General features: G+C 41.9%; 1 protein-coding gene across 7 annotated transcripts in view; it reads left to right on the top strand.

The window, feature by feature from the left end:
* nostrin (nitric oxide synthase trafficking) overlaps window positions 1–24,355 on the top strand; it is a 46,284-nt gene that overhangs the window by 11,044 nt on the left and 10,885 nt on the right. For 3 of the 7 annotated variants that reach the window (XM_041200882.1, XM_041200887.1, XM_041200884.1), the window contains 6 exons: window positions 13,886–13,948; window positions 17,886–17,967; window positions 18,084–18,146; window positions 18,476–18,574; window positions 21,059–21,184; window positions 24,143–24,241. In XM_041200882.1, coding sequence (XP_041056816.1) covers window positions 13,886–13,948; window positions 17,886–17,967; window positions 18,084–18,146; window positions 18,476–18,574; window positions 21,059–21,184; window positions 24,143–24,241 — 532 coding nt within the window. Of the gene's footprint in view, window positions 1–13,885; window positions 13,949–15,537; window positions 15,606–17,885; window positions 17,968–18,083; window positions 18,147–18,475; window positions 18,575–21,058; window positions 21,185–24,142; window positions 24,242–24,355 lie in introns of all 7 variants that reach the window. The other 4 variants (XM_041200889.1, XM_041200883.1, XM_041200885.1 and 1 more) reach the window with 4 other exon arrangements.

Genomic DNA, 24,355 nt, shown 5'->3' with positions numbered 1-24,355 from the left:
GCCAGTTGCTTTAAATCTATACCTGTCATTTCTGTGCCAGCTCTTTGCTAGAAAAAATCAAAATTAATCCTGTTGCCTCTCTTGTTCCCCACAGCCTCTGCTTTTATTCAGTATAGCCAAGTCCAAATCATCTTCATACACCAAGACCCTGATGTACACTATTTTCAACTTTTCACCGATCTGAGCAATAATGTTTATTGTAGCTCTTTGTTTGCCAACCATCAGCCAATTTTCTGTCTACGCTACCTCATAACATATGCCTTTTTTTTAACATGCCGCTTATGAATGTTGTATGAAAATCTTTACCCACTGCATCTACTGCATCCCTTTATTGTTTCAGTCAGTCACTACTTTTAAAAAAAAAAGTATTGGCTCAGATTTTGCTGGAGCAGGGTGTGCCCTGTTATTTAGACTTGTTCAAAGCTAAATGTGTACAAGCTTGTATTTGCTGGCAGCGTGAGCTGATAATGAGGCAGCAGGGACAACAGGCATCTGGGACAATGTTTCTCTTCCTCGCCACAAGTTACTGGCCAATTTTCACATTAATAATGACGTGCGTTGTTCACACGCCATCATTTTCTCAGCAAATTTTGAACCATTAACTTTGTTAAGCACAACTTGCCTTTCATAAATCCATGCTTACTTTCTTTGATTAGTATTTCTAAATGCTCATTAACTTTAAATTGAGAATTTCAAAGTCCCTGACCCAGGACACAAACCCAGGCCACAGTGATGAGAACACCAAATGATAAGTACTAGACAAGCAGAGAAACTCATTTAATTAATGACGCCAAGTATCTATTTTAGTGTCAAAGCTTTCTTTATCCTCAGGCAAAGACACCATTAATATTTTTAGAAGATCTGTCGAAAAACAAGTGCTCTACCTTTGGACTGGAGAATAGAAAATATTAACTTATTAAAAAAAAACAGAATTGCAGAATAGAGTAGTTAGTCTAAAATCTGGAAGTAGAGAAAAAAGGATTACTAGTATTACAGGACATAGAATCAATGCTCATTTCAAAAGAACAAACACCATAAGAAATAGACTTCATTGATTTCAAAGTAATAGGCCATGCCTCAGTAATCTACTAGAATTCTTTGGGGAAATAACTAAACCAAGGATACAAGGGGTGATTCCATGATTCAGTGCTCTCAGCAGGAAATGATCTTCACGGTGAATGAACTTTTTGGAAATCTTGGGCATCTAGTCCATGATTTTCCATTCATTACGTTAATAGAGAGAAAATCATAGGTTATGCACATGGGATTTGCAGAAATGTACATCTGACACTCACCACTTCCTGCTGGGAATGCAGGGTCGGGGTTCATCATGATACTTTTCTTAAATTTGGAGAGCACACTTGATAAGTCAGTGTCTATGTATATGACTTGTAAAGAAGGTCTTAGTTACTGAATTGAAAATTGTCTTGTCAAAAGAAGGATGACAAATGTAAAAAGTACCACCTGGGGCCAGTGAATTTCTGGATTTTAGTCAAGATCTGTTCACACAATTTAGATACAACTTGGAGAAACGGCTTTCTGTAAAAATATAAACTGTAAAATAAAATGAATGATGTTTATGCAGTGTCTGGAAATTGGCTTTATGTTCCAGGCTGATATGAATTATGGGTTAAAAGGTATGTTTGGGAGGCCATTGTCTTAGTAGCCGTTCCGTCTCCGCTGGCCATACTAGGTTCTCAAATACTAATGGCCTTCAGCCCTTTGAAGTTGGGCTGTACTGTTTGGAGGTGGTCGTTAGTTGCTCCTCAGAGATAACAAGGTGTAAGTTTCCCTGGAACTGCAACATGGTTTTTTTTATTCAGGGGTCACTGGCAGACATGGGGGGGGGGGGGGGGGGGGGGGGGTAGTTTGGGTGTGGGGAGAGAAGTGGAGGGGGTTGGTGTGGTTGTAGGGACAAACAAGCAGTGATAGAAGCAGATCATCAAAAGATGTCACAGACAACAGAACAAAAGAACACATAGGTGTTGAAGTTGGTGATATTATCTAAACGAATGTGCTAATTAAGAATGGATGGTAGGGCGCTCAAGGTATAGCTCTAGTAGGGGTGGGGGGAGCATAAAAGATTTAAAAATAATGGAAATAGGTGGGAAAAGAAAAATCTATATAATTTATTGGAAAAAACAGAAGGAAGGGGGAAGAAACAGAAAGGGTGTGGGGATGCAGGAGGGAGCTCAAGAGCTAAAGTTGTTGAATTCAGTATTCAGTCCGGAAGGCTGTAAAGTGCCTAGTCGGAAGATGAGGTGTTGTTTCTCCAGTTTGCATTAGGCTTCGCTGGAACAATGCAGCAAGCCAAGGACAGACATGTGGGCAAGAGAGCAGGGTGGAGTGTTAAAATGGCAAGCGACAGGGAGGTTTGGGTCATTCTTGCAGACAGACCATAGGCGTTCTGCAAAGCGGTTGCCCAGTTTACGTTTGGTCTCTCCAATGTAGAGGAGACCACATTGGGAGCAACGAATGCAGTAGACTAAGTTGGGGGAAATGCAAGTGAAATGCTGCTTCACTTGAAAGGAGTGTTTGGGCCCTTAGACGGTGAGGAGAGAGGAAGTGAAGGGGCAGGTGTTACATCTTTTGCGTGGGCATGGGGTGGTGCCATAGGAGGGGGTTGAGGAGTAGGGGGTGATGGAGGAGTGGACCAGGGTGTCCCGGAGGGAACGATCCCTACGGAATGCCGATAGGGGGGGTGAAGGGAAGATGTGTTTGGTGGTGGCATCATTCTGGAGTTGGCGGAAAACCACTACTCTCCTCTGTCTGGCTGAACTTGTTCTCACACTGAACAATTTCTCCTTCAACTCCTCTCACTTCCTCCAAATAAAAGGTGTGGCTATGGGTACCCGCATGGGCCCCAGCTATGCCTGTCTTTTTATGGGTTATGTGGAACATTCCTTGTTCCAGTCCTACTCCGGCCCCCTTCCACAACTCTTTCTCCGGTACATCGATGATTACATCGGTGCTGTTTCATGCTCTCATCGGGACTTGGAAAAATTTATAAATTTAGCTTCCAGTCTCCACCCCTCCATCATTTTCACGTGGTCCATCTCTGACACTTCCCTTCCCTTCCTTGACCTCTGTCTCAATCTCTGGTGATAGACTGTCCACCAGTATCCATTACAAGCCTACCGACTCCCACAGCTACCTCGACTACAGCTCCTCACACCCCGCTTCCTGTAAGGACTCCATCCCATTCTCTCAGTTCCTTCGCCTCTGTCGCATCTGTTCCGATGATGCTACCTTCAAAAACAGTTCCTCTGACATGTCCTCCTTCTTCCTTAACTGGGGCTTTCCACCCACGGTCGTTGACAGGGTCCTCAACCGTGTCCGTCCTATCTCCCGCACATCCGCCCTCACGCCTTCTCCTCCCTCCCAGAAACATGATAGGGTCCCCCTTGTCCTCACTTATCACCCCACCAGCCTCCGCATTCAAAGGGTCATCCTCCGCCATTTCCGCCAACTCCAGCATGATGCCACCACCAAACACATCTTCCCTTCACCCCCCCCTATCGGCATTCCATAGGGATCGTTCCCTCCGGGACACCCTGGTCCACTCCTCCATCACCCCCTACTCCTCAACCCCCTCCTATGGCACCATCCCATGCCCACGCAAAAGATGTAACACCTGCCCCTTCACTTCCTCTCTCCTCACCGTCCGAGGGCCCAAACACTCCTTTCAAGTGAAGCAGCATTTCACTTGCATTTCCCCCAACTTAGTCTACTGCATTCGTTGCTCCCAATGTGGTCTCCTCTACATTGGAGAGACCAAACGTAAACTGGGCGACCGCTTTGCAGAACACCTACGGTCTGTCTGCAAGAATGACCCAAACCTCCCTGTCGCTTGCCATTTTAACACTCCACCCTGCTCTCTTGCCCACATGTCTGTCCTTGGCTTGCTGCATTTTTCCAGTGAAGCCCAACGCAAACTGGAGGAACAACACCTCATCTTCCGACTAGGCACTTTACAGCCTTCCGAACTGAATATTGGATTCAACAACTTTAGGTCTTGAGCTCCCTCCTGCATCCCCACACCCTTTATGTTTCCCCCTTCCTTTTGTTTTTTCCAATAAATTATATAGATTTTTCTTTTCCCACCTATTTCCATTATTTTTAAATCTTTTATGCTCCCCCCACCCCCACTAGAGCTATACCTTGAGTGCCCTACCATCCATTCTTAATTAGCACATTCGTTTAGATAATATCACCAACTTTAACACCTATGTGTTCTTTTGTTCTGTTGTCTGTGACATCTTTTGATGATCTGCTTCTATCACTGCTTGTTTGTCCCTACAACCACACCAACCCCCTCCACTTCTCTCCCCACACCCAAACCCCCCCCCCCCACCGCCCCACATACCTTAAACCAGCTTATATTTCACCCCTTTCTTGGATTCACTCAGTTCTGTCGAAGGGTCATGAGGACTCGAAACGTCAACTCTTTTCTTCTCCGCCGATGCTGCCAGACCTGCTGAGTTTTTCCAGGTAATTCTGTTTTTGTCATAGTTCTAAGACCCAGGACTTAAATCCTTAGGAGGCACTTGCATGACTGAACCTGTTTTCACAGATAAAATTATTGAGGGGGATGTTATCTGGATCTGTAAAATAGAATATATGGGTGTTAACAAGTTTTTTTGACTTGTGTGTATAGGGCAAGAGGGTAGAAGTGCAAAACTAACAAGATCCAAAGATCAGAAAAATGTTTTGACTTCAAAAGGGTAGTGGGAAAATGGATGAGATACTTGGTAAAAACAGTTTAGAGCAATGTTTGGAGAAATGCCCTTGTGTTTGTGCACTGTGCACGTAATATACTTCAGCTTGCCATAGTCATGTGACCTCTGGATCATTGACTCTGACATTCCTTTATGGGCAAAGGATTCAGACAGAAGACATTTTAGCCAACGCATGGAACAGATACTATGGCCTAGATTTTCGTCCGTGCATTGGACGTGCAGAGTTGGGAGAATTCCCATCTCCATGAACCCCACTTCTATAAATGTGGCTCCAAACATCTGATTTTCGGTCTAGGGATGGATGGGCTGTTTTATAAGTTGGGGCAGCGACCCCTGAGGTAGTGAGGGGTCAGAGGTGAGTCCTGTGTGGGTGTGGTGTCTTGGGCGCAGATAAAAAGTGGACCTTCAGGAAGGCCCATTTGAGAGGTCAGAAGAGGGTAGTGAAGTCCCTGTGCCTCAAAGGAGATGTCGTTGACTTGTCAGGTGAGTGGGAACTCTATAAATGTTGTCCAACTGTTAGGTGTTGCACCTGGATTGGATGGTGCATCATCGGCTTTCCCAGGGGAAAAAGTTATCATTATTGCTGGCTATTCAAAGTGGGCTTTACTGAAGCACTGAAATCATGGAGTGGAATTGCAAGACTCAGCTATGGAGATGGCATGTTTGGCACCACTACCTGTACAGATATTCTGCTGTAATGTAGTTAGCTGCTGTGCTTCAGTGGATGAATGTTGAACAGTACCATGGACATTATTCCATCATCTTTCCCTCTTACCACCCATCTATCAGGATGCACTCACACAGTTGAGCCTTGTCCAGGTCCCTCACAGATACACACTATCATAGCATAACAGTGTGACTAAGAGGAGTAAACCAGTAGGGCTGCCAGTGGTTGTGGAACACAGCATGCTACCTTGCAGCCGCAGCCATAGCACACATGGTGCCAAGCACTTTTGCAGAACTATTTTTGTCACCATACCTTAACAGTAATCACTGATGATATGTTGAAAATGGTTACTGTATGCAAGCACAAGAAAATGAATGAGAGCATTCTAATCGAAATGGCTCATGACCCTTTTTGCCATACACTTGTATTGTTAGAATGTCACACACATGAGACAGGGAAAGGGATGGACCCAGCTGCTCCATGTTTCTAAGATTACAACCTGCAAGTTTTAGGCGATGGGGCCCAAAGGAGGAAAGCAGTCCCACATATAGACATATGAATTAGGAGCAGTAGTCCACTCAGCCCTTCAAGCCTGCTCTGTCATTCAATAAGATCATGGCTGATCTGAGTTTAATCTCAACTTCACATTCCTGCCTACTCCCGATAACCTTTCACCCCCTTGCTTTATCAAGAATCCATCTACCTCTCCCTTAAAAAAATCAAGGACTCTGCCATAACCACATTTTGAGGAAGAGAATGCCTCTGAGGGAGAGAGTTTTTTCCTCGTCATGGGCAACCCCTTATTTTGAAGCAGTGACCCTGAGCTCTAGATTCTCTCAAGAGGAAACATCCTTTCCACATCCACTCTGGTTTATGGGCTCCCAATCCCGTACCCTTTTGGCTAGCATAATCCACCAGCCACCAGAAAGAAGGTCTGGATTCAAATTGTGGCTGTGGTGAGCACAGCAGGAGACCATCAGCATCCATGGATTCATCGACCTGCTGCCTTCTGGCAAGCTTAGCTCATCCGCACACAACTCCAAGGGAAGGGTCACATCTGCATGCTCAGCTAAGGTGTGAGACCTGGCACATACCTCTGCTACAGCATTGAGGCTTGTATGTGTAAGCTGCTCACAGAACAGATGTGAATGAGCACTGTGATGCACGGACACGGTAATGACAGATCCCTGCACGCACAATATATCAGGCTAACATAAAATCATAAAACAAAAACTCAGCATGTCTGACAGCAGCTGTGAAGAGAAAGACAAAGTTAACGTTTCGAGTCTGTTTGACTCTTCAGAGCTGAAGGGAAGTAGAAATGTGGTATGTGGTGAAATGTATACTGTTTGGGGGGTGGGGGGGGGCGGTGGCGGCAGCGGGACAAGTGAAACTGGATAGAAGGTCAGTGATAAGTGGAGGCAAAGGAGAGGTTGCAAAAGATGTCATAAACAAAAGGTCAAAGGGTTGTTAATAGTGGTGGTGCTGGCTAAAGGAAGTGCTAATGGTGACATTAAGAGTAGAAAGCAGAATGTGTTAATGGCAGGACCAGGGTAAGCACTCTGGAAAATGACAGATGGTCCGATTAGGGGTGGGATGAGTGGAGGGAATGGTGGTGGAAAAAAAAATCAAAAAGGCTAAAAGCTGGGGACAAAACAATGAATAAAATTGAAATAAATTTTAGAAATAATAATGATGAAAATAAGTGGGGAAAAAATAAATAAAAATTAAAAAATAAAAATGAATAAGAAATAAGGGGGAGGATCAGAAAGGGGTAGGGATGGAGGACAAAGTTCATGGTCTGAAGTTGTTGAACTCAGTGTTAAGTCCGGAAGGCTGTAAAGTGCCTAGTTGGAAGATGAGGTGCTGTTCCTCCAGTTTGCATTGAGCTTCACTGGAACATTGCCGCAGGCCAAGGATGGACATGTGGACTTGAGAGCAGGGTGGTGTGTTGAATTGACAAGCGACAGGAAGGTCTGGGCCATGCTTGCAGACAGACCAAAGGTGTTCCACAAAGTGGTCACCCAGTCTGCATTTGGTCTCTCCAATGTAAAGGAGACTGCATTGGGAGCAGCAAATGCAGTAGGCCAAATTGAAGGAGGTGCAAGTGAAGCTCTGCTTCCCCTGAAAGGAGTGTTTAGGCCCTTGGATGGTGAGGAGGGGGGAAGTAAAGGGCAGGTGTTGCACCTTCTGCGATTGCATGGGATGGTGCTGTGGCAGGGGGTTGAGGTGTTGGAGGTGTTGGAGGAGTGGACCAGGGTGTCCCAGAGGAAAGGGTTCCTACAGAATGCTAACAGTTAGAGGTGGGGGGGGACAGTTGAAGGGAAGATGTGTTTGCTGGTGGCATCATGCTGGAGTTGGCAGAAATGGCGGAGGATGATCCTTTGAATGCGGAGGCTGATGGGGTGAAAAGTGAGGAAAAGGGGGATCCTATCATGGTGCTGGGAGGGAGAGGAAGGTGTGAGGGCAGAGGTGCGTGAGATGGGTTGGACAACTTTTCGAGTCATATGGACTCTGTCTTTTTCTCCACAGATGCTGTCAGACCTGCTGAGTTTATCCAGCATTTTTTGTTTTTGTTTCAGAGTTCCAGCATCCGCAGTATTTTGTCTTTAACATGAAATCATGTTGTCATTGCAGTCGAAGAGGGCAAACAATGCCAAGGAGATGGTCTGGACTGGGGGTGGGTCAACCTGGCTGACAACAATTCGCTCAGCTGAACAATGGCCATGGAGACTGCCAGTATTCTTGAGCAGCTGTCTGTTGGTGATGGTGAATCACCAATAGCAAGTGATAAAAGGTGGTGGTAAATGCACCTTGGAACATGGTAGTAATGCGGAGATCATGTTGTCACTTCACTGAGCACAAGAGGATTTTGGCATGAGAGAGTGCAAGGATGGGGTTGCATTGGACAGAGTGGAAATGGTTATGGCAGTGGCATGATTCAGTGTGATTTCGTAATGAGAAGAGCTATACCTAAAAAAAACTCCTTTGTTGTCTCACACAGATCCTAGATCTGCTTGTTCAACCCTGAGGCCTGATCATCCCTCGGCCATTGGGAGGAGAAAGAGCTGTCCGAGGAGGCAGCATCACATCAAACAACCTCAAACTCCAATTCAGATACCAACACATTGGGGGGATGCATGTGTAGAGTTGGTGGCACAGGGTAAAGGGCACTGCACTGAGTGCAGGAGTTGGTGTCAAGAGTCAGGGAGATATCTGTGCACAGTCCCTCTAGAGGGAGGAATGGAAGTCATGATGCTGCCCCAGTGGGCAATGACATGGTGCTTCAGGATCCAGATGTGGTCTCTTCACTGCTCGGTATTGCTTAAGCATTACATCTTTACTTTTTTATTCAATTCCCCTTGTAATAAACAATAGAATTCTATTGGTTTTCCTAATTACTTGCTGTACCTACATGTTAACCTTTTGCAATTCATGCACTAGGACACCCAGATCCCTCTATCTCTGAGCTGTGCAACTTCTCACCCTTCAGATAATATGCTTCTTTTTACTCTTCCAACCAAAATGGACAATTTCACATTTTCCTACATTATATTCCATTTCCCAAATCTTTGCCCACTCACTTTATCTACGTCCCATTGTCCATGCAATTCACCAACTCCTTATGTCCTCTTCATAACTTATTTTCCTACCTATCTTTGTGTTATCAGCAAATTCAGCAAACATACCTTCTGTCCCTTCATCCAAATCATTTATATAGATTGCAAAAAGTTGAGGCCCTAGCACTGAGCCCTGAGGCACACAACTTGTTACATCTGCCAGCCAGAATGCATACTGTCTGCTTCCTGTTAGCTAGCCAATCTTATAACCTTGCCAATATGTTACCCCCTACACCATGAGCTTTTATTTTCTGCAATAACCTTTGATGCGGCATCTTATCAAATGCCTTCTAGAAATCTAAATACAGTACATTCACCAGTTCCCTTTATCCACAGCACATGTTACTTCTTCAAAGAACGCTAATAAATTGGTTAAACATGATTTTCCCCTCAAAACCATGTTGACTCTGCCTGATTACTTTGAATTTATCTAAGTGCCCTGCTGTGACATCTTTAATAATAGCTTGTAACATTTTCCCTATGACGGATGTTAAGCTAGCTGACCTGTAGTTTCCTGTTTTCTGTCTCCCTCCCTTTTTGAATAAAGGAGTTGCATTCGCTATTTTCCAATCTGATAGAATGTCACCTGAATCTAGTGAATTTTGGAAAATTAAAACCAATGCATCAACTAGGTCAGTAGCCACTTCTTTTAAGGCCCTTGGATGAAGTCCATCAGGATCCAGAAACTTATCAGCCCGCAGCTCCAACAATTTTCCCAGTACCACATCCCTGGAGATTGTAATTTCCTTCAGTTCTTCCCTACCTTCCATTTCATGATTTACAGCTATTTCTGTGATGTTACTTGTAACCTCAATAGTACTTAAGAAAAGGTTTTGTTATTTAGGCAATGGCAATGTTCTTTGTAGGAATTTGTTTAGGTGTTTTTATTCATTCATAGCTTGTGGGGGTCACTGGCAAGGCTGTATTTGTTGTCTGTCTTAATTGCCTTTGAGAAGGTGGCGGTGAGCTGCCTTCTTAAACCACTGCAGTCCAAGTGGTTTCAATGCTGTCACAGTGCTGTTAGGTTCCAGGATTCCTGTTCCAGGGTTTTGGCTTAATGGCAATGAAGGAACAGCCATTTATTTCCAATTCAGGATGGTGTGTGACTTGGAGGGGAAATTACAGGTGGTAGTGTTCCCATATGTCTGCTGCCTTGCCTTTCTGGGTGGTAGAAGTCACAAGTTTGGAAGATGCTATCGAAGGAACCTTTAAGTTGCTGCAGTATATCTTGTATACGGGACACTTGTGGCTATGGTGTGCCAATAGTGAGGGAGTGAATGTTTAAGGTGGTGAATGGGGTATTAACCCAACCGGATGCTTTGTTCTGGATATTGCTAAGTTTCGTCAGTGTTACTTGAGCTGCATGCATCCAGGCAAGTGGAGACTATTCCATCAGACATATGCCTTTTAGATGGTGGGCAGGCTTTAGGGAATCAGAAGGTGAGTTACTTGATGCAGAATTCCCAGCTGTTAACCTTCTCTTGTATCCTCAGTATTTATGGTCAGTTAAGATTCTGGTCAATGAATGTTGATGGCAGGGCATTCAGTGTTTGAATGTCTAGGGGTTGGTGGATATACCCTCTCTTGTTGGAGTTGATCATTGCCTGGCAGTTGTGTGGCATGAATGTTACTTTCCACTTATCAGCAACCTAAACGTTGACCAGATTTTTCTGCATGCAGGCATGGGCTGCTTCAGTATCTGAGGAGATGCAAATGGTACTGAAAATTGTGCCATTATTAGCAAATGTCGCCACCTCTGTCCTTATAATGGAGCAAAGGCCATTGATGAAATAGCTAAAGATGGTTGTGCTTAAGGCAATGCCTGAGGAACTCCTGTAGCAATGTCCTTCTGCTGAGATGATTGGCCTCATATATTTACAACTATACTTCTTTGTGCTAGGCATTACTCGAGCCATTGGAGAGTTTCCCCCCAGCTTCTCATTAACTTCAGTTTTGCTAGTGTTTCTTGATGCCATATTTGGTCAAATGCTGCCTTGATATCAAAGGCAGCCTCTCTTACCTCACCTCTAGAATTCAGCTGTTTTGTCCATGTTTAGACCAAGGCTGTAATGAGGTCTGAGTCTGAACTGTCCTGACAAAACCCTAACTGAGCATGGTGTCCAGATTCAATGACTCCCAGAGCCACTCCCTCCCAACTGTACACCACTGTGCTGCCACCTCAGATAGATCTGTCTTGCTGTTAGGACAGGTAATACCCAGGGATGGTGATGAAGAAGCCTGTGATTGAGCTGAGATTATGATTCTCTTAGTATAATCTTGTTGGGTTGTGGCCTGACTTGACTTGTAGAACGGCTCTTCCAATTTTTGCACAATTCCCTCAATGTTAGTGAGGAGGACTTTGCAGGGTAGATTGTGTGTTAGATGCGTGTCTTCAAAGACTATTTAAAAAAATATGGAAGGACACTGCATTATCTGGACACTTGGAAGCTGACCTGGATTTTTATTTTTACAAAAAGTTCGTAAGTTCACCTTTGGGTTGGGAGCCTTTTCTAAGAATTAAGCTGACCAGTATGGCACTTGTTGGGGGAGTGCTGTTTGCTGGTTTGCACTGCAGTTATTTTAACTGATGGAAATTGGTTTAAAGGCAATGGCTGGTAATTTACTGGAACTCACATGAAACAGAAGAGTTTTAAGTTTTGAACTTGTTTTTTCAATTCGGTTGGAGACTGAACTGAGAAGACAAAAAGCTGGCCAGCTCACATTCTGCTTGCCTTGCCTGAAGTAGAGTGGTTATCAGGATCCAGCTAGGAGTCCTTATCTCAATGGAACTGGCCTGTCTTTGGAAACCCGAGCGGCTGAGACCAGAAAGATTGGTCCAGCACTATTTTCTCCACATCAAAGCTCCATTGGTGAGAACCTCCAGGCCTCTATTGGGATTTGTAATCTTGTCTTCACACAAGGGGACCCCAGATCAACAGTATCAAAACCCTGCGAGCTTTATCCTTTTTTTCATGAAGTCTACTCTTCAGTTTCCCGTCTCTGCAGAGACCGTGTGTGTGTGTGTGTGTGTGTGTGTCTGTGTGTGTGTGTGTGTGTGTGTGTGTGTGTGTGTGTCCGTCCCCCATGTGTGCGTGCTTGTGGTATTTTGGTGAGTGAATTAAACTTTTAAACTAATAATGCGACCTGCATCGTAGTGGGGTTACGTCAACTGCACACTCCCCCAGTCCGGTCATAAGTGTCTTATGACCAGTGTCTAGATTGAATTGACTTTTTTTTGTAATTTCATGTACTCCTTCAACAAAGGTATGGGACAGGTGGTGCTAATGCTCTCAAATATCAAAACAATTACCAGTGGCTTTCCTCCTTCAGTCTCTCTTCAATCAGAATAATGGCTCTTAAAACAGGCATTTTCTGAGCTAATTATAATGCCACATTTCTTGCGACTGACGCATTTAAAAGGGGTTATTTCATTCTTTACTGAAAGTCAATGTAGAAGCCATAATCTAAAAAATTCATACCACATCATTTTTCAGATGAAAACTGATACCTAAGCACCCAGGAGTCTGTGCTCGAGGTATACGCAAACACCTGTTTGTAGCCCCTGTTGTAAAATTGGGCAGCCTTGAACATAGCCAGCATCAGGTGATGTTCAAGGAAATCTGATCCTTTTAGGGACCACTAGAGGCTGCTACCAAAAATTAAACTTTTTAAAATAATACTTGCCTGAATGTGGAGCCAGGAATTGCAGGATTACTACAAATGTACAGTTAATGACTCCCCCTGCTCCCCCACCTCCCGCCTTAATGGGGACAAGACAAAAACATTAGTTACTATTGTACTTCAGAGAAAAAAAAAATTTCGGTTTGCTCTTGGCTCAAACATTGCTCTGAATTAACATACAAAAATAAAAATGTCATTTAACACCAATCCACCTTGATTTGAGATTAAAGTACAAAGTAGCATTAAGCGCTGCTCCCACCCCACCCCCCGCCCCTCCTATTTTGCGGCAAGCAAATATTGAATGGACAGTGGTGCTTTTCTGCCTAGTATTAGTGGGCCAGGTCATTCATCAACTTCGTAAATCAGCTCCATAGTATTTTGTTCAATTTCTAGGAGCTGTTTCTTAAGCCATAAAATATTGATTCTGAACTGCTAAGCCAGACAATTTGTAGCGTCCCATAGATATGTCTTAGCTATTGCAATCTTAATGTGGTCACTTTTAGTTCCAGTGGCATGTCATGAAATGGAACTCTGTATGTATAAAGTATATACTCATTTACAAATGGTTAAGCATTAATATTCAAATCTGCTAGTTGTTCAGTGAGGTTATGTACAGTTGCTGAATCACACAGCACCTCTAGATAGGAAGGGAAAAAGAGCCAGGTTTACTATTCTTGATCACTGTACAGCAGCCCCTGCTGAACATATGGAGTTGCAAACATCAAGTGAGGCCTGGGTCGGACTTGGCGATGAAGTTGTGTGTGTTTAAATAGCCTGTTAGTCCTCAGTGGCAGGATTCACACATGAATAATGTCCAGATGGTAACTGGCATTCAAGGAATTGTATCCCAGCTGGGAGTCAATGTCATTAGGAGTGACAGTGAAGGGAGAAAATTGGCAGCAAAAATAAAGAACTGATTGTGTTACAGTCTCCATGGAAACCTATATCTTTGAGTCCACATATTTTGTGATCTTCAATTGTTGAAGTTTCTGTAGCGATTATACATTTCCACCACCTCAGCAAAGTGACATTTGAAAAATATTTGCCATCCTTCAACTATATTTTTATCAGAGTAATTTTGGACAGTCAAAAATGATTGTTTTTAACAAAGTTTATTTTCAATATACTTATTGATAACTTCATGTTATTAATTATTTAACAATCATTTTTCTTTGCAGCCCTATTTTTGATGGGTGGAACTGCGTCTCTCAAGAAATGACATTTACAGCGGATTTGCACGGGTGGGTGTATAGGTTGATTGCGTGGGATGAATCAGAGCCACTATGTCATAGAAATAGTTTGGAACCATGTCTACTTGACTATTGTGTGAAGTTGAGCATTGAAGGATTTTTATTATACTTTATCCAGCTGTGTTTTGTATAATGCTAATAGCTGAGACTGTAATGGTCAAAGATTTTAGAGATCTGTTCAACAGGGCAGGTCGTAACTCAACGCACATGGGGCAGGATTTTACGAGTCGGCGAGCAGAGGTGGGGTCTGCTTGCCGATGCGTAAAATGACGTGCGGTGATGTCGAGCAGAATTCTCGACCTCACCACACCCTATTTAAATTTTCAGATAGGCGGGGGCACAGCGAAATCAACTGTGCGCCCGTCGACCTGTCATTGGCCAATTGAGGCCATTGACCAAGTCAGTTAAGTAATTAAAGGACCTGTCCGTCCAACCTTAAGGTTGGCGGGCAGGCCAGGAGCCCCAGCACGAACTTAAAAAAAGCATGAAACCTCATCCAAGGGCGGGATGAGGTTTCATATCGGTTTTTAAAAATTTTAATAAACTTTCTGTAAAAATTATGGACATGTCCCAAGTCATGTGCCATTGTCACATGAGGGGACATGTTAGGGAAATTTTATTTTTCTATTTTTAGGTTTTTAACATTTAGAGTCGATCTCCCTGAGGCTTCACTTAGCCTCAGGGAGATGAGTGCGCTCTTTAGTGCGCATGCGCGAAAGAGTGCACTCTCGATTTTCGGATTCTCCCCGCCCAAACAGGAAGCGCATAGCGCTTCTGTGCGGACATCACGCTGGGCAAGCCTTAATTGGCCCGCCCATGGGGACGCTGATCAGAAGTGCGCCTGTGTGCGCCCACCCTTCAACTTCACCCCCAACGGGGTGAAATTTCAGCCCATGAGATTCCTGAGCCTCTGTCTAGAGAAGAACAGCTTTGCCTTTTCCTTCCTCATGGTTTTTATCCTTGTTATGCCTTCTGCTGGATGGGCTGCCACCAAGGTTAAAGAACCCCAACTGCACTTTATGATGGGGCAGGACACACAAACCCACCAGATATATGTAGCACCACTGGACCTCAACCAGCATCCAGAGCTGGGGTTCCAGGGCTGTCTGAAGTTGGTCCCTTCTGACTCAGAGGCAGGAATGCTACCACTGAGCCAGTAACTGCTCACACTGGGCATGTGTACCTGCCGGAAGTCAGCTTAGTTTTTAGAGACCCTATTCATTTGCTGAGGAATATTAGAAGAAAATTCAAAAACTACTAAAAAAAAACATTTCCAGAATCCGAGGACTTGAGTGACTTTCATTGACAAGGTGGCAAATCTGGCTAAAATCAGGTCTGTGCCATTTTCTGCTCCTTTTGGTCCTGCATAGAAAATCCTTTTATCTAAGCTGTTTTTTGCCTGTTCGTTTGTTATGAATTATTGATATAACCCCTGCAGCATTTCATGCCTTGCAAAATTTAGAATTTAGAAACTTTGTTAACTATAACATTTAACTGTTTGGCATCTATTAGTTGCAAGTGGGTGGCTTTTTTTATTTGGAAATATATTTTTTTCAATATCATAATCTCTGACTATCTAGAATGCAGCAATTGAAAGCTTAGATTGGCATCGTGGGGCTACCATTTTCTGTTCTCTTCTTCCGTGCAGGTGAGGTTTTTAACAACTGATTTCCAGTTAAATCGAATGGATGCTTTATCTTCCCTCGGCAGCACTTTATCAGGATTGTGCTGGCTGTTACAATGTAGATTTTCCCAGTGGAACCTATTCTCAAAACTGATCAAAATCTAACCATATCACTTTTCTGCAGCCTGGATGATGCTGTCACAATCCCTGTCTGTGTACTGCCTGAAGTCCCTTCACTGTATATCTTATATGTGTTCATGGCAGCTACGTTACTTAAAACCGAACCAGTCTCACAGTCATCTTCAGCAGAGTAAGCAATGCAGAATCAGGTTAAGCCCACAGCATGAAACATGAGAATGAAGGTGTTTGGAGGATTTGACATTGTTTGATTGAATGCTAAGAACATGATGCCAAGTTGTGCAGCACGTTTACAGATTCATCAAACTCTTTGAGTAATGTTGAATCAGTCAGCTCCTGCTTGTAAATAATATCCTTTGTGGCAAACATGCTTTAATTATAAAAGGAATTGCACTTCAACCTGTCTGACCAGCCTGGCGAAAGACACTGGTGGCAGTCTGTGAGATTAAGACTGCAGCTTCATGTGCCCATTTCTCTTACTCACTCTTGCTGCTGCCTCAGAAACTCTTGATCATTTCATTCCATTATACTGCCTCTTCTGGAATTAAACTATATGGCACCTGTCTGCATCAGCATTCTTGTCCTGGTTCAGATGTAGCCACTACTGTGTGTTTCCTCAAATAATTTATCTTCTCATGTCCTATATAGTCAATCATGGTGTGCCCAAAGTACCCCGTCATCATCTACTCTCTAATAGCCATAACCATAAAGTAAGCTTCTACATGTATCCTAAGCCACCCTACTCAACCTCTCTGCCAACATCACTATTATAGTATTTCTCCATGGCCTCACTCCACCCTATCTGGGATGTTTTCTTCAGTCTTAAATGGTGGTGTACTAATTTCCTCCAACTTGATTAATGTGTGCTATACCATTTCTTCTGTTCCACCATCAGAGGCTGACTGCAGCCATAACAGGAACAGGAGGAGGCCATTCAACACCTTGAATCCACTCTGCCATTCTATCACATCATGGCTGATCTCTACCTCAGCTCTATTTTTCCACATTTTCTCCACATCCTTGATAGCTTTACCTAACAAATATTTATCAATCTCAGTGTTAACTTCCAATTGGCCCAGAATCCAGAGCCTTTGGGGAAGAGAGTTCAGATTTCCACTACCCTTTGTGTTAACAAGTGCTTCCTGATTTCACTCATAACTGGCCAAGCTTCAATTTAAAAAAAAATCCTCTTGATCTAGGTTCTCCTACCAGAGGAAATAGTTTTTCTGTGTTTATCCTATTGAATCTTTTTATTGTTTTAAACACCTCAATTTGATAAGCCCTCAATCTTCTGAACTCTAAGGAATACAAATCCAGTTTATGTAACTTGCCTTCATAAGTAAAGCCTTTCTGTTCCAGTATTATTCTGGTGAATCTGCCTCATACCATCTTCAATACTATTATGTCCTTGCTGAGTTTGGTGCCCAGAACTGAATGCAGTACTTCAGATGGGGTCTGACCAAGTCTCATGTCCTCACTGTTGTATTTCAGCTCCCTTGAGGTGAAGGCAAACATACCACTAATCTTTTTGATTACATTTTGTTTCTGTATGCTAATTTTTAATAGTTTGAATAATGAACACCTAAATCCCTTTGAAAAAAACAAAAAAACTGCGGATGCTGGAAATCCAAAACAAAAACAGAATTACCTGGAAAAACTCAGCAGGTCTGGCAGCATCGGCGGAGAAGAAAAGAGTTGACGTTTCGAGTCCTCATGACCCTTCGACAGAACTGTCGAAGGGTCATGAGGACTCGAAACGTCAACTCTTTTCTTCTCCGCCGATGCTGCCAGACCTGCTGAGTTTTTCCAGGTAATTCTGTTTTTGTTTTGACCTAAATCCCTTTGCTCCTTTCAATGCCTAGAAAACTCTTCTAAAGCCACTCAGGATTCCTCCCTCCCTTGTCTTCAAAAACCTCCTGAAAAGCTTTACCTATCTTTGCTATCCTCTGGTTCCCCTAAATCCCTCTACTCTCTGTTAAGTAGCTACATCTCCCAAAGCATTCTGAAGAACACTTTACAGGTGCAATTTTTCACATTTTATAAGTACTTTTGGTGATAATATCCATAGAAAAACAATGTTGCAGCATGATATATTTTTCAAATGTCCATTGAAATCCACATGTAATAATTATTTTTTAATTTTTTCCTGTTTTATTTTTTAAACAGGAAATTAGCCAGTACCATTCAGCAAGAAGCCATTAAACCAATCCGTCAAATGCTGAATGAGCACACTAAAAGGAGAAAGTCAGTATGTATTGTGCATTCTACAAAAATAACATAATTTTTCTGTATTTTAGATAAATCTATTTTTTTTACTTTTACATAATATTTCCTATTCTGTTCAATCTTACACTTGTGCATCAGGTGGATAGTGCAGTCGAAAAGTCTTCAAAGCTTGTTATAGACAACTGGAGTCAACAAATTAAGGTAGAATTTAGCATTGCTAATATTGTACTCTAGACTGTCTATTCAATGTTAAAGCACAATATTTGAAAATCATTTTACTAATTTTTTAGCATATCTTGTAAAAGCGCAGAAATAATTTTACTGAAATTGTTTTGCTTACAAACCGGTAGTATAGTTTTAGATAGATAATGTATTGCATATCTACCTTGATTTTGGGTTCAAAGGCATTAAAAATATTTTTAAAAACGTGTGATTTTCTTGCTTTATCAAATATTATCACATAGGAAATCTTGGTTATTTAACACTTTCTAATTCAGATTATAATTTGTTGCAATACTTTTGGATTACAGAGTAAAAAGAAATTGATGAAATCAACCAAGGACCATGAAGCTGTCTTTGACTTAGTGGAAAACAACAAACAAATAGTATCTGAGAAAGAGAAAAGAAAGGTTGTTCAGACTGGAGTATTTAAAATAGCTTACTTTCATAGTAGCACTGCTGTTTGATCTTAAGTGAGCTGCACTGAAATTAAAATATTTTATTGAAAGTATATGCTTAACATTTGGTTATAGGCTGGCAGTACGTTAGGCCCTTTAACATTGAACAGCTATAATATTTCCTCTATCCTGTCATTAAAGATTTTAGGCTATTCATCTTTGTGCTGATTTTCATTCTCTTCAGTCGTTTTGGTTACTCATTACTAAATTGACAGTGATGGGTTATGTCGCATTAGACATTATAGGTAAGGTCCTGTTGGGTTCAACAAATGGGAGGGGAGGTGGGGAGAACCAAATAACGAATGGTACAGTCAATTTTTTTAACACCATTAAAGTGCAAAAAAATTATTCAAGGTACCTCAATATACATCAGAGCCACCACAAGAATGTAGTTCACTTCAGAATCATTTACAGGAATTTCAAACGTATGGAAGCAACATAGTCCTATTGATCCATTTAGCTTGGCCCATATAGTTGTTATCCCTAGTGGATCACAATACAGCTATTCCTACCTGTCCAGAACCATGTGATCACTTGGGAAAGTGAAACTAGTCCAGATCTCTCTCAAATAAAAACAGAAAGCGCTGAAAATACTCAGCAGGTCTGGCAGCATCTATGGAGAGAGAAACAGAGTTAATGTTTTGTGTTGAATATGACTTTTCTTCCAGATCTCAGAGACCCCCCCCCACCCCTGTTTTACATTATTACAGATTTATATTATTGCCATCACTAATAATCTCTCATAACTTCACTCTCTTAGATTCTTTTGTTTTATATTTATGATGGCTTTTGTCTTCCCATTTTGTCTGTCTTCTGTGAAGCTCTTTTGCATAGGAGGTGATAACAGGTGTCTTTCTGTAACTCTCCAGCTCCATTTTCATTCCATGGTGTTTCAGAGTGTAGTCTTTTCACATCATTCGCCACTTCATATATGTTCCCTAAAGTTCCCATAAGATTAAAACAAGTAAACAATGCTTATAAAATAGTGTCCTTTACTCATGGTGTAAGCCTGAGTATGACAATATTTAGACAATCCATGAATGCAACCATGAAATATGCTTTTTTATCTTAAATACTTATTTATTATTCAGTTCAATCTTCCTTTGTATGAATAGTGCATCCAGTGGAAAAGTGATATACATGAATGTATGTAAATATATATATATATATAGCACTTATACTAGTTGAGTTAAGACCAGGGATATTAACCAGCAAGATAAGATTCTGTGATCCATTGTTAATAATGGAACCATTCACAAAACAGCATGTGAATCCAGATGTTTTCAATGCAATTTGTCCTTTTTGCCTATTTTCTCCTAAATCTCAACTCTGGAGTAATTGGAACAAAATCAAGTGTAATTTCAGGAAGATGTTTGTGCAGAATTATTGATTTCTTAATAAGACGTACAATAGAGAGCAGAATTTTTGAAAGACATAATATCTGAAAGTAACCATGATCTCTTCCTTCACTTGTGTTTTGTTTGCAACTGCTGATTCTTATCCTGTTCCTATGCTTAATACTAAACTGTGTTTGATGTTTGTATATTTTTGTAAAACCCTGTTATCAGGACTTCATTACTCGTCTTTCAGTTCTACCAATTCATAAAGCTAGCGTTAACAAGATTATGGCACAACATATATATTTTTTGCCAGTTGTCTTCCCCTATTTGTTGTATTTTTTTCTCTTTATTAGATTTCCCTTCATGTCATGCAGTGCATTCCACAGTACAAGACAGCCAGCCTGGGACATTGACAGTTTATGGAGTAGAAATTCCTATTGGCAAATGTGTATGTGCTGGTTTTGTGCTGGTGTTAACCCAGTTATTTTAAAACAGTCTAATGCATGCATAAAAGTAGTGTACACATGAATGTAGTATGGGTGCTTTAAACATTTGCATGTGAAGTTCATAGATTGGGATTGCATTTCTAGTAGCTCTTTACCACCAGTTCTATGAGAATGGAGTGGCTTACTCTTCCAACACTCCCCTCAGGATGAAGCTTAACTCTTACCCCTAATCACCAAGCGAAGATCAGGAATTGACTATAGGGAATCAACTCTGTAGTGCAGGATTCTGTAAGCCTACAGGCATGTATTTAATGTCAACGAGTTCTCTTTATTTTATACAAAAGCAAATTACTGTGGATGCTGGAAATTTGAAATAGAAACAGAAAATACCGGAAATACTCAACAGTTCTGGCAACACCCATAGTGAGAGTTAACATTTCTGGTGTATGACCTTTAATCAGAACCCTGATTTGTTTTATCTTTAGTATAATTAATCATTCACCTAACCTGACAGACTTGATACCATATATGCTCTAATGTGAGTTACTATCCAGTGAAGGTATATTTTTTATACATTGGGCTGTTGTAACCTATTTTGTAAGCAATGTTTGTTGTAACCAATGTTTGTTGTTAATGGTTTGATCCTATAGCTGCTGAATAAACTGAAAAAGTCAACAGAGATACTGACAAAAATTGATCAACAGTACTATGAACTAAATAGGGCTGGTGAGGACGTCAGACTAAAGTGGGAGTCCATGTTTGAGCAGTCTTATCAGGCAAGTTAAAGGTATTTGTAGAAAACTATCTTAAAGGTTTGCATGATTTATATAGAGTATTTTTAGAAACCAAAAGAAGCTGCTTCTTATAATTTGAGGTAGAAGTTCACTTCTTTCAGATCTAGCATCAAATGTTGCTAACTTTGTGATAGAAAGTGCTACATAAACATGAGCCAAAAATTCCTTGGGCTAAATTTTACAGGCTCCTGGGGGTGGGATGGCAGGCGATAGGGTGGGGGGATGGTGGCTGTAAATTGGTTGACAAACCAGCGTCACTGTTCCCGGTGCCTAACCACCCCCACCACACTTTTAGCAGCATCAGGTAAGGCGTTGGGCAGCCCGCTTGTCCATGGAGCAATTATGGCCAGTTAAGGGCCTCCTTCCACCGCTGCTGGGATTTTACCTGCAGTGGAGGAGGCTGAAGCCAAGAGAACAGACAGTTCAATGAAACCTAGTGTACTGATGGCTGGGCCAATGAGAGTCCCCGCTAATGTACCCCCCCCCCCCCCCCCCCCCCCCAAAACATGTTTCCCTTCTCCTCTGCCCTGTCCACCATAGCCACCCACACTCCTCCTTACCCCCCCTTACCAGAGTCTGCCAGGCTTGGCCCTGGCAAAACCTCAGTCTCACCTCAGGTCCGGCTCCATTGCAACATGCTTCCCTTGGGGCTTATTGCAGTCCCAGCAGTGGTTGCCACTCCAGGTGGCACTGCTGGGACCAGAGAACTGTTGGCTATTCTTCGACTAGTAACTCTTGGAGGCAGGACTTTCTCCCCGAAGAGGGCAAAAGTCTCACTTCAAGCCAGTTAATGGCCCAATGGCTGTTAAATATCTGCAAGGTGAACTGGCTAACTAGGGGTGGGCTTGCTCCCAACTTTTGTCTGTGGCTTGGGTGGGGCGGAACCCCCAGCATAGAATTCAGCTCCTTTTAACAAACTCTTTCATCTCCATCACTAGTGATTTGCTATTAAAAATGCAACTTTGGATTAAGTGTGCAATTTTTGAAACAGTAATTTAGCTAATAGGTTGTTAGCCACAGAAAACAGTCAGTTTCCCACTTCTTGTTCACTGCAGATTTGTCCCTTCATATAATTATCAGGAAACATGTTTATTCACCAAGAAAATATTTGCTAAATTTGGCTTGATCTGAAATGCACATATATTTTAGCCACTAAAATGCTAATTGAAAAGCCAAATAATCTGAAAAAGGAAAAACATACAGCTTAGGTGGGGTACGAACTATCAGACACAGCACTAATAAAATACAGCAAAGGGAATCTTATTAAAATTACATCTTGGGAAATGGACATCACTGGCAGAGCTGGCATTTAAACATAGCATTAAAAAGGGGTCTTCCATTTAAGATGGAGATGAGGAGATTTTTTTTTCTCTCTGAGGGTCATTAGCCTGTGGAATTCTCTTCGCCAGAGATCAGTAGAAGTAGGGTCACTGAATATTTTTGAAACTGAGTTAGGTAGATTCTTGATTGACAAGGGAACCAAAGGGTAAAGGGAATAGACAGAAAATTAGAGTTGAGGCCACAATCAGGTCAGCTGTGATCTTATCAAAAGGAATAGCAGCCTCGAGAGGCCAAATGGTCTACTCCTGCTCTTAATTCGTATGCTCGTATGTATTTATTGCCTACCCTTAGTTGGCCTTGAGGAAGTAGTGGTAAGCTTTCTTCTTGAACTGCAGTAGCCCCGTGGTGAAATCATTTCTACAATGCTGCTAGGTATGGAGCTCCAGGATTTTGACCCAGAGACAATGAAGTGAAATGGCAAACATAACACTAGTTAGGCCACAGCTGGAGTACTGTGTGCAGTCCTGGTCATCACACAATAGAAAGGACGTGACTGCACTGGAGAGGGTGCAGAGGAGATTCACCAGGATGTTGCCTGGGCTGGAGCGTTTCAGCTATGAAGAGAGACTGGATAGGCTAGGGTTGTTTTCCTTAGAACAGAGAAGAGGACCTGATAGAGGTACACAAAATTAGGAGGGGCATAGAGAGGGTAGATAGGAAGAAACTTTTCCCTTTAGCAGAGGTGTCAATAAGCAGGGGGCATCGATTTAAGATAAGGGGCAGGAGGTTTAGATGGGATTTGAGGAAGTTTTTTTTCGACCAGAGGGTGATTGGAATCTGGAACACATTGCCTGAGGGGATGGTAGAGGCAGGAACCCTCACAACATTTAAGAAGTATTTAGGTGAGCACTTGAAGCGCCATAGCATACAGGGCTATGGGCTAAGTGTTAGAAAATGGGATTAGAATAGATAGATGCTTGATGACCAGCATGGACACGATAGGCTGAAGGGCCTGTTTCTGTGCTGTATTTATAACTCTATGACAATATTAATCACGAGGTGAGTTTCTTCATTATTCAGCTCAATGTATCTGGAAAATAACTGCAGCTGGTTGGAGGATGAAATTTTGCTATTTATGTCATAACCTATGTTGTTCTTGTATATCTCTTAGTGGCAGATATGGAGAGGTATTAGTAGAGGCCTGTAAACATGTCACCTGAGTGTCTTCAAATTATTCTTCTTTAATATGGTAGCAGCAAAAAACCAAACCAAATATCAATTTCCAAGTCAGATATCCAGGTCATCTAAGTCAGAGAATGGTGTTTGGATGACCTAAACTGGCAAAGGTTTTTTTTCTTTAAATGCTTTGTTGAAGTGGAGGATTTCTTTAATTTAATCTCAAGGAGATGAATAACTCCAAAATACATACATAGCTGTGATTATCTGTTACTATAGCCAGCAATATATAACTGGAAACATCTGGTATAGCTCATTGTTATAGTACTGTTCCTTTGTTCCACAATTTAAACCTGTCCTCAGTTGTTTCATCAGGTTAATTAATATGGAAATGCCATCAGATTCTGTGTCTTTATCCGTTGGATTTACATATAAGTGTCCCAGAGCATTGTTTATTCATGGTTATTTTCTGCTTTCTAACAGGTAATACATAATTTGGAAGAAGAAAAAATAAAGTTGCTATGTGATATCTTGAATAAATACAGCGACCACATCACTTGTTTTGGAAGAACACTCATAGAAGTAAGAATTGTGCCATCAGTACACTTCATTCCAATAATTAAATGAAGGACTCTTGTTAAGCAATATTGATGCTCAAGTATTTTTAAATCTGAGTTTATATAATGGAATGAAATA

This window comes from Carcharodon carcharias, chromosome 12, assembly GCF_017639515.1.
Source record: "Carcharodon carcharias isolate sCarCar2 chromosome 12, sCarCar2.pri, whole genome shotgun sequence".
In the NCBI taxonomy this organism is placed as follows: Eukaryota; Metazoa; Chordata; class Chondrichthyes; order Lamniformes; family Lamnidae; genus Carcharodon; species Carcharodon carcharias.
The sequence above is the reverse complement of the archived record's forward strand: the minus strand, read 5'-3'. Positions and strand labels throughout refer to the sequence as shown.